Genomic DNA, 16,350 nt, shown 5'->3' with positions numbered 1-16,350 from the left:
ACCTCGGTATTATAAATGGATCAATAAAACCGGAAGGTCGATAGAAACTATCCATAGAATTTAAATCAGCCACATTAGCTAATGATTTTGTTAAAAAAATAGGTTCTCTTTCAAATAATAAATTTAAATCTTTCATACCTACATTCAATTTAACCAGAATGGGCAGAGTAAGAGGTATCCCAACCGATCTATCAGAAACAGAAATAGTAGATGCTCTTAATGACTCTCAATTAACTCCAAAAGTTTTAAAAGCACGTCGTTTGAATTTCAAGGATACTTCCACCGGCACCACTATATGGAAACCTTCCCAATCCGTTGTTATTACTTTCGAAGGTCAAACATTACCATCCCGTGTATTTATTTATTATAACGCTCTTCCCGTTGAAATATACAGATTCCCGACTATCCAATGTTTCAACTGTTGCCGTTTTGGCCATTCAAAACCTATTTGTCGTTCCCCTCCTCGTTGCTTCCATTGCGGAGAAGATCATCCCTTTGAACAGTGTCAAAATACAACGAATAACCCTATTTGTATTAATTGTAAGGGCAACCATACTGCTGTTAGTGTGGCCTGTCCAGAGTTATCTAGACAGAGAAATATCAAACAGTCAATGGCTGCAGACAATATTTCCTACTTTCAGGCCTCTAAATTATTCGCTCCTACAAAAAAATCTTTTGCAGAGATAACGTCTAACGCTTCTCTCTTTCATTTTTCTTCCCCTAAATCCCCTCTATCATCTTCCCACAAAGAAACAATTTTCAAACCGATAAAATCTAATCCAAAATTTATTCCTTCTTTCGATAAAAAACTACATAATGAACTTTTACTTAACCCGAATGGGAATAATAAATCCCAGGCTCCCAATGGGACTGCCTTAAAAAACTGTTCCACTTCCGATACCTTCCCTAAAGTCACGATTGAAAATTCTTCTTTTATTCAAACTTTAATTACCCTATTAATTACGATCCTTTCAAATAACAATAAAGTACCGTCCAACGCTGCCGATTATATGAAATCTTTACTCTCTAGCCTTCCCGATGTATCCGCAAATGAGCAAAATACTTCAATGGAATAGTAGAAGTCTATTCGCCAATAAAATTGATCTTGTACAGTTACTTGATGAACATAATATTTCAGTTGCTGCCATCTCCGAAACGTGGTTAAAACCCTCATACCAATTTAATATTCCTGGATATCATTGTCTAAGACATGATAGACTGGATGGCAAAGGTGGCACTGCTCTTATTATACATAATTCTATCCCTTTTAAACAAATTATTTTCCACACTCTCTCCAATAATTTTCAGATAGTAGCTGCTGTTATATCTGATATTACATTACTATCAATATATATCCCTCCCTCTACAATTTTTGTTGAAAACGAATGGTCAACATTTATATCCCAGATTCGTCCCCCGTATATGATACTTGGGGACTTCAATGCTCATTCTCCTTCTTGGGGCAGTGAGTTAACAAACCGTTCTGGCCATAATCTATTAGATTTTATGGATACCTATAATTTATGTATACTAAATGATGGATCTCCAACTCGTTTCACTGCCCCTCAACATCGGAAAAGTGCAGTCGATTTATCTCTTTGCTCATCTTCGGTGATTCCCATATGTTCTTGGAACATCCTTAAAGATCCCCTTTCCAGTGACCATTTTCCTATAATAATTACCTTCCACCATATATCTTCCACGCATTCCTTTTCGATAAACAATAGTTTTAAATTTAAAACGAAAGACGCGAATTGGAGAAATTTTTCTTCAGAATTAGACTCCATTGTTCAAGCATCTAAGTCTTCCCTTGTCAACACTAGTTTACAATGTGAATTATTTCCTAACATGATAATAAAAGCTGCAGAAAAAACACTTAAAAAACGTAATGTTAACATTAAGATAAAACATTCCACTCCATGGTGGGATGAAGAATGCACTAGTGTCGTTAAATCCAGAAGAGAAGCAATTTCCATTTTCCGTAAATGTATGTCTTTCGAAAATTACCTTTCTGTGAAACGCGCCCAGGCAGAAGCGAAACGCGTTTTGAAAAACAAAAAGCGGTCTGGATGGCGAAAATTCTGTGAACGCTTGTCTCCTGAATCTCCCCAGTCATCCGTATGGTCCAATTTAAAAAAATTCGGTTCGTCATATACTCCGCAGCGTTCTAAACATATTCCAGAAGAAATTATTATAGGTTTTGCTGATAAGATAGCTCCTCCGTCAGTTGCCAGATGTGAGGAAATGCCTTCCTTTATTTCTTATCCATCTCACTCTAGCTGGCTGGACTCTCCTTTCTCAATAAGTGAATTAAATCGAGTAATCAATTCCCTTCCAGACTCTTCTCCTGGCCCTGATGGAATCTTATATAGTTTCATTAAAGCATTCTCAGACATGTCGGTTGAATATTTTTTATCCCTAATTAATTACATGTTCGAAACGGGATTTATTCCTGAAGTCTGGAAAGTTCAAAAAATCCTTCCGATTTTAAAACCTGGCAAAAATCCATCTGAAATCTCATCCTATCGTCCTATTGCTCTTTCGTCATGTTTAATGAAAGTAGCAGAACACTTGATAAAGAACAGATTGGAATGGTTTGTTGAAAATCACAGAATTATCTCTCCTAATCAATATGGCTTCCGGAAAAAGAAATCAACCATAGATAATTTAAGTGTGTTAACAACAGACATCCGTATATCTCAGGCCCTTAATTCTTGCACTCTGGCCACATTTCTTGATCTTTCGTCAGCTTACGACGATGTATTAATTAACATTTTGAAAGAAAAATTAATTAAAATAAAAATTCCCTTAAAACTAGTTCAATTTATTATTAATTTACTAACAGACAGATCCATTATTATCCACTTTTCCTCAAAAACTATAAATCGCAAACTATGGAAGGGGTTACCTCAGGGGTCCGTAATCAGTCCATTATTATTTAATATATATATAAGTGATTTAGACAGTGTAATTCCTTCATCTATCAAGCGACTTTATTTTGCTGATGATTTCCTTATATATTTATCACACAAAAATCTAACGCGCGCTGCGAAGGAATTGAATTTGGCTTTACATAATATTAAAGTTTGGTTGTTGACAAATGGGATGAATTTAGCTACGTCTAAAACCAAAGTAGTGGCTTTTACGCGCAAAAGAAAAATACCCCCCTTTTCTGTCTGCTTTGATAATGTCCCTCTTCAAATCGTTAAGCAAATTAAATTTCTTGGACTACTTTTGGACCATAAACTTTCCTGGCTCCCGCATATTCAGAACATTTCGGCTAAGTGTGAAAAGGGGCTAAATATTATGCGAGCTGTTTCCAGAGTGTGGTGGGGATCTCATCCTACTACTCTTAAATTAATGTATGGTGCTCTAGTGCGAAGCCATTTGGATTATGGAACATTTCTTTTTGATCCTCTTCCTAAATATTTGGACAAAAAACTTGAAAGAATTCAGTCCAAAGCGCTCAGAATAATTATTGGAGCGATGAAATCTTCTCCAATTAATTCTCTCCAGGTAGAATGTGTTGATCCCCCCTTAATTTTAAGGAGACAATTCCTAGCTGATAAATATATTTTTAAATCTTTTTCTATATCGCGTCACCCTTTAGAACAAAGCCTTGATTATTTGTTCAATAACTTAAATAACGAAAAAAGATCGACAGATAAAAATCGACTTCCTCTCCTTCTAAAAAGTTTTCTTTCATTCAAATTTCTGTCTTCTTCCCTCCAAAATCTACAAAAAGATCCTATCCTTCCTATTTTCACCATCCCATTTGATTCTATCAATTATATCCCCAACGTTATAACTTCAGACTTCCGAACTGATATTTTAACCTCATCTAATCAAAATGTTGAGGAAAAATTTAAAAACATTACATCTTCTAAGTTTCCAGAATTTTCTCTCATTTACACAGATGGTTCTAAGTCTGATAACAAAGATTGTGGAGCTGCGGTACACATTCCCGAATTCGATTTAGATTTGTCTTATAAATTGCCTAAAGAAATTTCCATATTTACTGCAGAATGCTTCGCAATTGAACAAGCTTTGAGCCAAATCCAGCTTTTCAATATTCGACGAGCCTTACTGTGCACTGACTCACTAAGCGCAGTGTTGAAAATTTCCTCAAATATCCATAAACCAGAAGACTATATTATTTATAATATCAGAAACACCCTTAAATCTTTAAATGAATTAAATTTCGAGACAATATTGGTTTGGGTCCCTGGCCATTTAGGAATTGAGGGTAACGAGAAAGCCGATTCTCTAGCTAAACTTGGAACAATTTCTGGCTCTAATCCTTTAGATTTTAGAATTCCTATCTCTGACGTCATCCCAATTCTTAAATCCAACATGATCCGCTCCTGGGAAGAAAATTGGACTAATACGAAAACCCGAACTGGTGCTTTTTATGCTGGAATACAAAATCATATTCCAAGTAAACCTTGGTTCCACGGCAAGAAAAAATCCAAAAGATTTATATCCTGTATCTCGAGAATGAGAATTGGTCATTGCTCCATTGCATCCCATTTGTTTAAAATCCGGGTCCTAGATAGTCCACTATGCCAGTGCGGCATGGAAAATGAGACTCTTGATCACGTTTTCTTTAATTGTAAAAATCATTCATCCTTCAAAGGCATTTATCGTTTACTTATAAAAATCACCCACCAATCTCCCCTTAGTATTCCTTATTTACTTTCTCTTAACAATTCTAGCATTTTCTCAGTTCTATACAAGTTCATAGACTTGAATGACTTCAATATTTGAGATTTCCTATTCCAGTATAGATTTCCCATAAAATTAAAACCATCTCCCTTAACTTTAACGGCACATAGCACTCTCTTTAGGGTGAATTGCCTAATACAAAAAAAAAAAAAAAATATGACCGAATCGGATAGGGACACACTATCTCAGTTGGTAGAGTCACGGCCCGGAAAACCAAAGGTCCTGGGTTCGAGTCCCAAATGTCACAGTGCCTTTTCCAGATTTTTCTGTTTCAGTTGTTCGATTGAGTTTCGCTAAAATTGTCTTCAATAATTAAAAATAATACCTACTCTAAATCGGCCACGGGTACACAATACTATCGATGTAATGCGTGGATACAGCACTACCATCGATATGTATTATAAATATCTATTCGTGAACGGACGTAATACTACCAACGTAATGCGTAAACGCATCACGATCGTCGTTATGCATTAAAAACCACACAGGATGCTTCTTAGTTCTTAGTGTCAAGCGGCATTGTTGTAAATTAACCCAACGTTGCCAAATCTGATGATTTACTCAACCAAACGCTCAAATAATTTATAACAATGTACTCATGAATGGTCACGGGGACGCAGTACTATCGATGTAATGCGTGGACGCAGCACGATCGTCGTTATGCATTAAAAACCACGCAGGATGCTTCTTAGTTCTTAGTGTCAAGCGGCATCGTTGTAAATTAACCCAGCGTTGCCAAATCTGATGATTTACTCAACCAAACGCTCAAATAATTTATAACAATGTACTCGTGAATGGCCACGGGGACGCAGTACTATCGATGTAATGCGTGGACGCAGCACGATCGTCGTTATGCATTAAAAACCACGCAGGATGCTTTTTAGTTCTTAGTGTCAAGCGGCATCGTTGTAAATTAACCCAATGTTGCCAAATCTGATGATTTACTCAACTAAACGCTCAAATAATACATAACAATGCACTCGTGAATGGCCACGGGGACGCAGTACTATCGAAGTAATGCGTGGACGAAGTAAAACCGTCATCATGTATTCAAAATAATATTTCGGCGTGATCGGCCATGGGGACGCAATACTATCAAAGTAATGCGTGGATGCAGCACGACCGTCGTTATGTATATTAAATAATATCTACTCGTAATCGGTCTCGAGGACGCAATACTATCGACCTAATGCGTAGACGCAGTACGATCGTCGTAATGTATTCAAAATAATATCTACTCGCGAAGGACTATGGGGACGCAATACTATCGACGTAATGTGTGGATGCAGTACGACCGTCGATATGGATATAAAATAATATCTACTCGTAATCGGTCTCGAGGACGCAATACTATCGACGTAATGCGTAGACGCAGCACGATCGTCGTAATGTATCGAAAATCATATTACTTCGTGGACGCGGCAAGATTGTAGAAATGAATAAAAACATACACTGCTCAATATATACATCGTGTAGCAAACCTGTCGGCAAAATGTCAAACGTTCAATATTCGTTTCCAGACATCCTGAGAGATTTTTTGCTTCCACAAAAATTTTTGCCATACGATTCTACATGGGGTAAGCATCGTTCTGGCCAATTTTGACGTCAAAATATTGTAGCGTCCGTATATCGGACGCTGTAAGTCGGTGGACGCTGCAATGCTATGGAGTTTTTAGGGGTCGGACGCAACAAATGTAGCGGGATATATATATATATATATATATATATTTTCTGTTGGTTTGAGTTATATATATATTTTTTTAATTCAATTTTGTTTATTCATTTCAAAAAATTACAAAATTGTTATTTCAATGCGTTTTTAAAATATTTTTGTAATAAGAATTCTTAGATTAATATTAACAGTGTGTATATCAACTATACCAGTAATAATAGAGCTTGTCTTTTAAAGGAAGCTTCATTGATGCTAAACATGTCGATATCCGAATTGATTCTGTTCAACAGCAAGCCTGCTCTCCCCACCGGCATGACCATGTTGTGTTTCTTTTAAGAAAATGTTGAATATGGAAGGAGCGAGGTAAGATTATTAAGATTATTTAAGATTATTATTAACTATGTCAGTACTATGTTCAGTACTGACTTGTATGCAAAAACAAACCTCTGGATCGATTGTCTTCTTATCTGCTTTCTCCCCCTTCAGCTGTCTAATGCGATCTCCCTGCTTGGCGATCTTCTCCAAGACCTGGTCTCCTGCACTACCGCCGACCGAGGGTTTAGCAGCAGCCGGAGAAGCTGTCGGAGCCGGAGCTGGTGCTGCAGCAGGAGTAGCCTTGGCGGTCGCCGCAGGAGTCCACTCTGTTCCAGTTGCTTTCTTGTACTCTGCTTTGAGAGACAGCAGAACCTTCACCTGAAAGCCAAGGTTTGGGTTTGTATTAGTTTGTAGTAATTAATAGAAATGGTGGTAAAATATCCCTTGTCCATTTACTTCTAAATACGTCCAAATTATTGAATAACATTTCGTTTCAACTTAATTAGTACAAGAAACTACTATTTACGTCGGGGAGATGGAAGAATATTCTTAAAATAGGTTACTAGGTTCTTAGTTTGGGTTGTTTAAATAATTTGTGCGTATTTAGATTAAAAAACATGAAACACGTTGAACATTCACTGAAAAGAAATTACACTTTGATGCACTTTTTGGAAAACGTCATATCATACTAACAAGATCCAAAATGGTGTCATAACAGTTGACGCCATTATTTTTTTTTGACCATCTCCCCCGACGTAAATAGTTATTTATAGTAGTAACAAAGTGTTAATTAAATAATCATTTGTGCGTATTAAGAAGTTTGCGGGGTATGGAAATTTTATCAAAATGGTTTAAAACAAATCTAACCATGATTTAAGATTTTCACGGCAAAAAGTATTTGTGTTATTTGTTTTTGGGGTGTTATGCCGTGTTGCGCTAACTCCTTCTTTAGCCAACGTTTCTAGTACGTTGACTAGTAGTTCTACCAGTTCCCTCAGTGAGTTTCTGTCCATTCACAAGTGTTAAAATAACTGTTCAAGGGAGAACTAGTTCTTACTTCTGGTTCAATAGTTTTCTTATCGGCCTTCTCCCCTTTCAGTTGCCTGATCCTGTCTCCTTGTACTGCAATCTTCTCCAGAATAGAATCTGCAGCATTACCACCGCTTGCTGGGGCAGCTGTTGGGGCTACAGTGGGGGTAATTGGGGCGACTGCGTTACCCGAGGGCTTGGAGTTGACAGTCCAGTCGGTTCCAGATGCCTTTTTGTACTCGGCCTTCAGTGCCAGGAGAGTTTGGACCTAGTGTTCAAATAAATAGATGATTACAAGAATATCCACAGAATTGTTTTTTTATTTTTTTTATATTAACTCCACACAGGAGGCCCTAAAGAAAATAATTTCCCTCAGGGCCTATGTCATCTTTGGGGATGCTGTGTGGAGGGTCTTTTTGTGGAGAGGAAGGAGTGAACATGGGTCTTGAAGAGTCCCATGTTGTAGGAGGGAGGAAACACAGAGGCCGGCAATTCGTTCCACAGCCGAGCTGTTGAACTTAAGAATGAATCGTAGAAGCGACCCGTTCTCATGTGACAAATGTCAACCGTGTACAAATGTTGGGCGCGCGTTTGGCGTGTATCCCGACTACGCACCGGTGCCGAAGGAATCAATGACGCTAGTTCCTCAGAGCATCTTCCATTGTAATACCGATAGAACAAGGACAGCATACCTACCTGACGCCTGTGCTCTAAAGATTGCAGTCCGTTTGTTAAGATTGGGGAATCTATCAAACGGACCGCCCGTTTTTGCACAGAGTCAAGGGTTTTTTTCAGATATTTAGGGGCTCCGGACCAGAGATGGCTGCCATATTCAACAGTAGGGCGCACTGTTGTACTGTTGCGTACCAGGGTATCTTTTCCGGTAATGCCAGTAGCTCACGGCGCTTGCTGCGATTTTATATAGTATTTCGAACATTAAAAATGCTCCTAACATAGAAAAATATATTTCATTCGCTTGGAAAGGAAATGATGTATCTTAATATTATTATAGCACGTCGTTTCGTCACTTGCAAACATATTTACTTTATGTATCTGTGAAAAAGCGCATAGCAAACTCTGCGTACAATACCTTAATTCTGATATTCAAAAGTCCTAGCACTATATTTATTTACAGGAAAGCCTCATATCGCCTCGAGTGATTGGTTGTAATTTAATTAATATAATTCTTCAAAATATTAAGGCGATGCACTACATCCTGTAATATTTTAAATTGAGCCGCTATCAATAACAACCCTTACGTAGAAGGCGATAAGGTTTAAATTCCAGCTTAACAAAATCCGCCTGTTTTGATTTATGCAAAAAAAAAACATGGCCAAAAAGTGCCTTTTATTTTATTTTGTGGATGTTCAGGCATAAATATTTAATTTTTTTTCGATCATTTTATAAATAACTTAATTTGCCACATTATACAATAAAGTCATAACCGAAAATGGGTTCGTAAGTAGATTTTTAACTTTAAAGCAGTTTTCATAGGCCTTATACATTATTTATTTCTGGGCTTATAAAAAGACTTATCTAAAAAATACTCGATTTTTTCAAAGGCCAAAATGTATTCTATTTGCAGTATTTAATTTTTGGGGATCAGGTGAGAGGCACGAAATAAAAGAAAGTTGTGAAGGTCACAGTGTTTATTGAGGCAGTTGCCGAGACGAGGAGATGATGTAGGACAGATGTTGTAGAATATTCCGGTCGCTGCGGTGTTGTGGTGGTCAGGCGCGGGTCAGTGAGTCGACTCCGGGCGCTAGTGACCGGGACTCGATGGAGGTCAGGCACTGGCGAAGAACGTAGGTCTTCAGGCACTCCAGTGCTGACGAGACGGCCGAAGGTGCGGCGGACCTTGTAGGCGGTTGAACGGGAACGGCGTGACCAGTGAGGATGCAGCGTGTCCTCGTGGTGGTCATGGTAGCGTGGAAGAAGCGCTGGTCAGAGACACTGGAACCAGGGCGCTTGTAATCCGAGCAGCGCTTGCCAGGAACGGCGATCTGGACAAGGCGCTAAGATGATGTCCCGATAGAGTCCATGGTAGTACGGGCAAAGCCGGGTATATGTTGTCCTTCGCGGGGGGCGCGGGGGCGCACCGTCACTCGTGAGATTAGTACATCATTGGCGGCAGGTTGATGAATGACTGACTGACTCGCTGCGTTGGGCATATTTATACTACACGGCCGATAATTTAGATTTTTCTCGACGCTACAAATTAAAGCATCTGAAACATTTCTAGGCGACCAAATTTTCAAACCAAAAACACATGATTTTGCATTACTACGTTTGGCATCGCCTTAATTTGGAAACATATGAACTGCTTACTGCGTTTTAAAGCTAATGATTCCACCTAGATTTCGCCGTTTATCCATTATTTTAAGGTTCTATAAATTTGGCATATTGAGACAACCGATCACTCAAAACGTTTTTGCAAACTTGCCATAATATGTAATAAATTGCTTGAGTGGATATGACTTATTTTTATTACGAAGAACACTTATTTAGCTGGAAAATGTAGTAAATTTTCTAATTTTTTTATATTATAGATACAATATATAAACGCATCAATCTCATCAAAACGTATCAATCTCATCATAAGATCCAACTTAGTCAAAATATTATTTTTCAAAAACAAGTTATTACAAAGATAGTATCATAGGGTCGTGCACAAGAGTACCAACTGCTCACAACCGTCTGAAGCCAATGAGACTATGGCATCCCCAATTCAGGTATGTTGTCAGGGTGAAGGTAGTGGAGAGAGGAAGAAGATGAGGAAAAGGAAGATGGGAAAGTACCTGGCTATTCAGATCTGGTCACCAAACACGGCTAAAGCCATTTCAAGGAACGTTTTAATTTTGAATTGCACTAGGGTGATACTGAGAGCATCTTCCAACTAAATGAGTACGCCATAGTCTCACTGGCTCTGGTTAGCAGGGAGCAGCTGACAGTTTGGTGTGATATTGACATAAAAAATCATAATTGAAAAAGCGGACCTCTGAGCATGGGCCCCTTCCAGAAGTTTTTTTTATTTTTAAATTAACACCACACAGGAGACCCTGAGGAAAATAATTTTCATCGGGTCCTATCTCATCTTTGGGGATGGTGTGTGGAGGGTCGTTGTGAGGAGAGGAAGGAGTGAACATGGGTGTTGTAAAGACTCATGTTGTAGGAGGGAGGAAACACAGAAATCTTGCAGGCCAAAGTTAAAGCAAATCTGGCACTGACCAAATGACCAGTCACTTTTTACTTACATGACCCATTTTATCTCCTCTTTCATTTACTATTTTTGAGAGAAATAACATACCTCTGGTTCAATGGTCTTTTTATCGGCCTTCTCCCCCTTCAATTGTCTGATCTTCTCCCCTTGTGCGGCAATCTTCACTAGAATAGAATCAGCATCACCACCGCTTGCCGGGGCAGCTGTTGGGGCTACTGCGGGGGTTGATGGGGCGTTACCGGAGGGCTTGGAGTTGACAGTCCAGTCGGTTCCAGATACCTTCTTGTACTCGGCCTTCAATGCCAGGAGGGTTTGGACCTAGTGTTCAAATAAACAGATGATTTAGAAGAATACGCTAAAGAAAAAGAGGTAATATGTAACTTAATTCATCTTTACTGTAAGGATTAGTTTTTTTTTTTTTATGTGACACCTCACAAGAGTGTCCCTGCCTGTGCAGTGTACAGACAGGGGAACTATGTCACCACCCCGTTGGGCGGCGTTGTGAGGCGGAATAAGGTAGGGGCTGTAGGAAGGGATTTGTTAATGCGGGCCTTGAAGAGGCTCGGATTATAGGAGGGAGGAAAAACAAATGCCGGTAGCTCGTTCCACATACGAGCCGACTTACACAAAAACGAGTCGTAAAAACGGCCCGTTCTCATGAAGCCAACGTCAACCGTGAACGGGTGTTCAGTTCGTGTCCGTCGAGTTTCGCGCACATGCACCGGTGCATCAGGAATCAATGCTGCTAGCTCTTTGGAGCAGGCTCCATTGAAATACCTGTAGAACAGACACAGCATGCCTACATTGCGTCTATGCATTAGAGAAGGCAATCGGTCTGTTAACAACGGATTGTCAATCAGACGGATCGCTCTCCTTTGCACAGATTCAAGCAGGTTTATCAAGTATTTTGGGGCACCAGCCCAAAGGTGGCTCCCAAATTCAATAGTTGGGCGGACTTGAGACTTGTACAGGGTCAGCAGCTGGTCACTGTTGAAGAATCTCCTAGCCCTGTACAAGACGCCCAACTTTTTGGAGGCCTGATTTACTCGGGCTTCTATGGATCCCCGATACTTGAGCTGGTCTGATATAGTAACTCCAAGCATTTCAATGGAGTCTTTATTGGGGAGAGTGCTCCCATCAAATTGACAGTCACCAGACAGTCATTGATCTCCCTCTTTGCCGAAATCAGACACGCTTGGGTTTTTGAGACGTTGAAACTGACCAAGTTGGCCTTACCCGAGGCACGAACCATCTCGAGGTGGTGGTCAATTTTTTGCTTCAAAACTTCCCGAGCTGTTCGGACATCATAGGTGGAAGGGGGCCTGTCAAAAAGATAACCCTCGTGAACGGTGCTGTCATCAGCGTAGCAGTGAATTGGTGCACATTCAACGAGATCGTTGATGTGCAATAAAAACAGCGTCGGAGACAGCACAGATCCTTGAGGCACCCCCGCATTGATTTGGTGCGGTGAGGAAGAAGAGCCGTCAACCACGGTTTGAATTGTTCTTCCCCTCAGAAAGTCTGCAATCCAACTATGCAGGGTTGGGTGGATTTGTCTCTTCTAACTTCTATTTCTCTCCTCTCTCTTCTGTATATTATCTGTTCTACATTCATGGCAAAAAGTCTGGCAGAATCATTCAGCAAAACTTTTCTTAATTGAGCTTAGACTACGAGTGTTATCTCTTCAGCCTGGTATCACATGACAGAGTTGGGATTACTTATAGAAGCTTAATATTTAATCATATCTCGATGAAAATATGAAACAGACAAAACACAAAATAAAAAAGGAACCGTTGCAACTGGGACTTGAATGAAAGTTGTTGACATGGCCGGTCCGGTGCAGGAGCAATCGGAGCAGTCCACTCTTGGTGCCGACTTGCCAAGGAGCCAAGGCACTGAACATAACCTAACACAGCGCCTTTGAGTTTGAATGAGAATGTAAGGCAAGATGTTTTAAAATTATTTTATGTGACACCTTACAAGAGCACCCCTGTCTTTAAAGTGTAAAGGCAGAGGAACTATTTCGATACCCGGTTGGGCTGCGTTGTGAGGCGGGTTAAAGTATAGGCTGAAGGAAGGGATTTATTAATGCGGGTCCTGAAGAGCCCCGGATTATATGAAGGAGGAAAAACAGATGCTGGTAGCTTGATCTGTCTACGAGCCGATTTACACAAAAACGAGACAAAGAAATATCCTGTTCTTGTGAAGCCAACATCAGCTGTGAACCGCTTGTGAAAGATAACTCTCGTGAACGATGCTGTCATCAGCGTAGCTTGGTGCACATTCAATGAGATCGTTGATGTGCAACAAAAACAGCGTCGGCGACAGCACAGATCCTTGTGGCACCCCCGCATTGGTTTGGTGCGGAGAGGAAGAAGAGCTGTTAACTACGGTTTGAATTGTTCTTCCCTTGAGAAAGTACGCAATAAAACTATGCAGAGTTGGATGGATCCCATAAGATAGTAACTTCCTGACAAGCGCCCTGTGCTACAACATATCAATCAAAAGTGAGTAGGTACATACTTCTGGTTCAATGGTCTTCTTATCAGCCTTCTCCCCCTTCAGTTGGCGGATCCTCTCTCCCTGGGCAGAAATCTTCAGCAGAATGGCATCTGCAGTGTTATCAGTGCTTGCCGGAGCTGAAGCAGGAGCGGCTGTCACTGGCGCAGCGGGAGCCGAGGAGTTGACAGTCCAGTCGCTGCCGGAGACCTTCTTGTACTCGGCCTTCAGAGCCAGCAGGGCTTGGACCTGAATAAATTACATTATTAAAAGTGACTAAACAGTAATGAAAGAAAAGACAGAGCCAAGAACATATTTTCAAACTAGACAAGTATACAAATAAGAAGATGGACGAATTCAAATAAGGTTCACTGAGAAATGAGGCTTAGGTTGGGATGTTCCAAACTCCATCACCTATGAAGATCACTAAATCTAGGGTAACCCGATAAAACAGAACAAGAAGTAAAACAGAACATGGTAAAAAAATACCTAACCAATAATTTTTTTTTTCTATTTATGTTGCGTTTTGTTAAGGAACCAAATTGTGGATCAGCACCATTTTGAATTCTTGACACTCAGATATTCGACCCCCTACCATCATGGGTCATTTAAATAAGTCTCATAAGTTTGTTGTTTAAAAGTTACACCACAAACTGCTCACACAATAAGAGTATTTAACAACTCGAGCAATAGCTACCCAAATTTGGGTAGGTGATTTTTATGAATTGAAATGAATTTATTTGAACTTCCTCCAATCAGCTAATATAATAATAATTACAAATGATTATAAGCAATAATTATTAGCCTGAAACACCCATACAAATTGAAAAAATCTCCTGAGAAAAAATAAATGTGCCGATGGGAATTGAACCCGCAGCCTTCTGAATGCCGGTCAGCTACTCTACCAACTAAGCTACATCTGCTATTCCAAACCCGCTAAAAAATTCAACATGTACTATTATTTTTCATTCAACAATTATAGCTTATTACATTTTTTCATCTAAAAAAAAAAAAAAAAATATTTTTATATGAAAGGCTTTGATAGTGCTGAATCTCCCACTAGATGGCGTCGAGACATATTGTATCTTCACTTATTGGTGTAATATTATTATTTTAATGATAAACTAATGTTTATAATACAAGGTTTTTATGCAAAGCACAAAGGATAACAAATTATTGTTTATAATAAATTGTTATCCTTTGTGCTATGCCTAAAAACCTTGTCTTATAATCATTAGTTTAACATTAAAATAATACTATGTTTGGTCACTAGCTTGATTAAGCTTTTATCGAATACCAGAAGATTTCACTAATGTTCCTCTCATAGAATATTCGAAGGTATGATTTTTGGAATGAGTACGGCCAAATCTAAAACCGAAGTGGTTAATAAATTACCTCAGGTGTAATGGCTGCTTTATCGGCCTTCTGTTCCTTCAGCAGGCGTATCTTGTCTCCTTGCTGAGCAATTTTCCTCAATATTTCGGCAATGTCGCTGCCAGTGCCTGCCGCCTACAAAAAAAATAGGTTTCGTTAAAAATTCAAGAAATAAAAAAATAAAAAATCAACCCGTAATAAAATAAGTTTTTCTAGTAAAATATATACAGGGTGTCCGGGGGTAAAGTACATTAACATCGGGAGGTGATTCTACATGATGGTAGAAGTAAAAAAGAAAAGTAACTTTTTTCGAACTTCCAACTTTTTTTTTCCCATACTAAAATATTTTTCCACAGAAGAATATTTATTTTCCCATACAAACAATTTGACTTTTTTTACCTAAAAACATTTTTTCTACTTCTAAAATCATGTAGAATCACCCCCTGAAGTTAGTGCACTTTACCCCCGGATACCCTGTATATTTTCAAAAAACAAAATTGGTATTACTGAGGGTTGAACAATACTACCCAGGAACTGGAGTCAACAGCTCTACCAACCTCGCCAAATGTCGATCGGGTAGGACCGACAATTATTTTGTATATTTACTGCTGTTATGTCATCCAATTTCAGAGAAATGCGCGAATGTCAGTGTGTTGGTCTGTTTACTGCCAGAAGTCATGAATGTCAGTGTGTGTTGGTCTGTTTACTGCCAAAAGTCATGAATGTCAGTGTGTGTTGGTCAGACGCGGCCCGTGACTGTAATTACCAGCAGTGCATTTCACTTTTAAAATGTACCTAGTCTGTAATTTAGGTGGAGCAAATTAAGAATGGGAACACCTACTGCAATTCATTCTATCTTCTAAGTTATATTTGTAAAATAACTGATTAAATAATACAAAATTATCTTGAAAATAAAGGACACTCAATTCATCGTTGAAAATATAGCGAAACCGTTTGATTTCACCGCGAACGAGTTCCAATGTGTTAATGTTGTTGCGTTAACATTGAACATTAGTATTTCTAAGTGAATCCATTTCAAACGCATTGGATTACGCATGATCAAAGTGATGCAAAATTCACTCGCCGTCAAAGCACTTCGATAATGCACGGATGGGTTATGTATCTGCACTGCTCTAACACGTAATTTGACGTTAAGAGTGTAATCTGTCTCGCTCATGTCACCGTTTCGGCTACTTCGGGCTGTCTCGATACCGCCCGACGCTGTTTTAGTAGTATGGTAAAAGTTGGTTTTGTGCATATCGGGGTATGCACGACCGCTTGCTTTTGCGCGGGATTTTTTTACTAGAAGATAGCTCAAATAATGACCTGTCGGGAATTACGAATTTCTTACATCGATCACTGGGGCACAGATGTCGTTGTAATTTGTTATGTGGAGATTGAAGACAAGCAGTGCAATGCACAAATGCACGTACCAAGGAACCGCCTCTGGTGTTGGTCTGTTTACTGCCAGAAGTCATGAATGTCAGTGTGTGTTGGTCGGTTTACTGCCAGAAGT

General features: G+C 39.3%; 1 protein-coding gene across 2 annotated transcripts in view; it reads right to left on the bottom strand.

Moving 5' to 3' along the window:
• The window catches only part of GluProRS (Glutamyl-prolyl-tRNA synthetase), a 91,260-nt gene that overhangs the window by 31,329 nt on the left and 43,581 nt on the right, over positions 1–16,350 (bottom strand). The window contains exons 15-19 of one of the 2 annotated variants that reach the window (XM_089640848.1): positions 14,856–14,969; positions 13,485–13,709; positions 11,049–11,279; positions 7,770–8,009; positions 6,842–7,090 (exon numbers count right to left, since the gene is read on the bottom strand). In XM_089640848.1, coding sequence (XP_089496974.1) covers positions 6,842–7,090; positions 7,770–8,009; positions 11,049–11,279; positions 13,485–13,709; positions 14,856–14,969 — 1,059 coding nt within the window. The remainder of the gene's footprint in view (positions 1–6,841; positions 7,091–7,769; positions 8,010–11,048; positions 11,280–13,484; positions 13,710–14,855; positions 14,970–16,350) is intronic. The other variant, XM_089640849.1, reaches the window with a different exon arrangement.

This window comes from Hesperophylax consimilis, chromosome 16 (assembly GCF_061612785.1).
Source record: "Hesperophylax consimilis isolate HC1 chromosome 16, BYU_Hcon_1.0, whole genome shotgun sequence".
Taxonomy (NCBI): Eukaryota; Metazoa; Arthropoda; class Insecta; order Trichoptera; family Limnephilidae; genus Hesperophylax; species Hesperophylax consimilis.
Note: the sequence above shows the minus strand (reverse complement) of the source record. Positions and strands in the feature narration are given on the sequence as shown.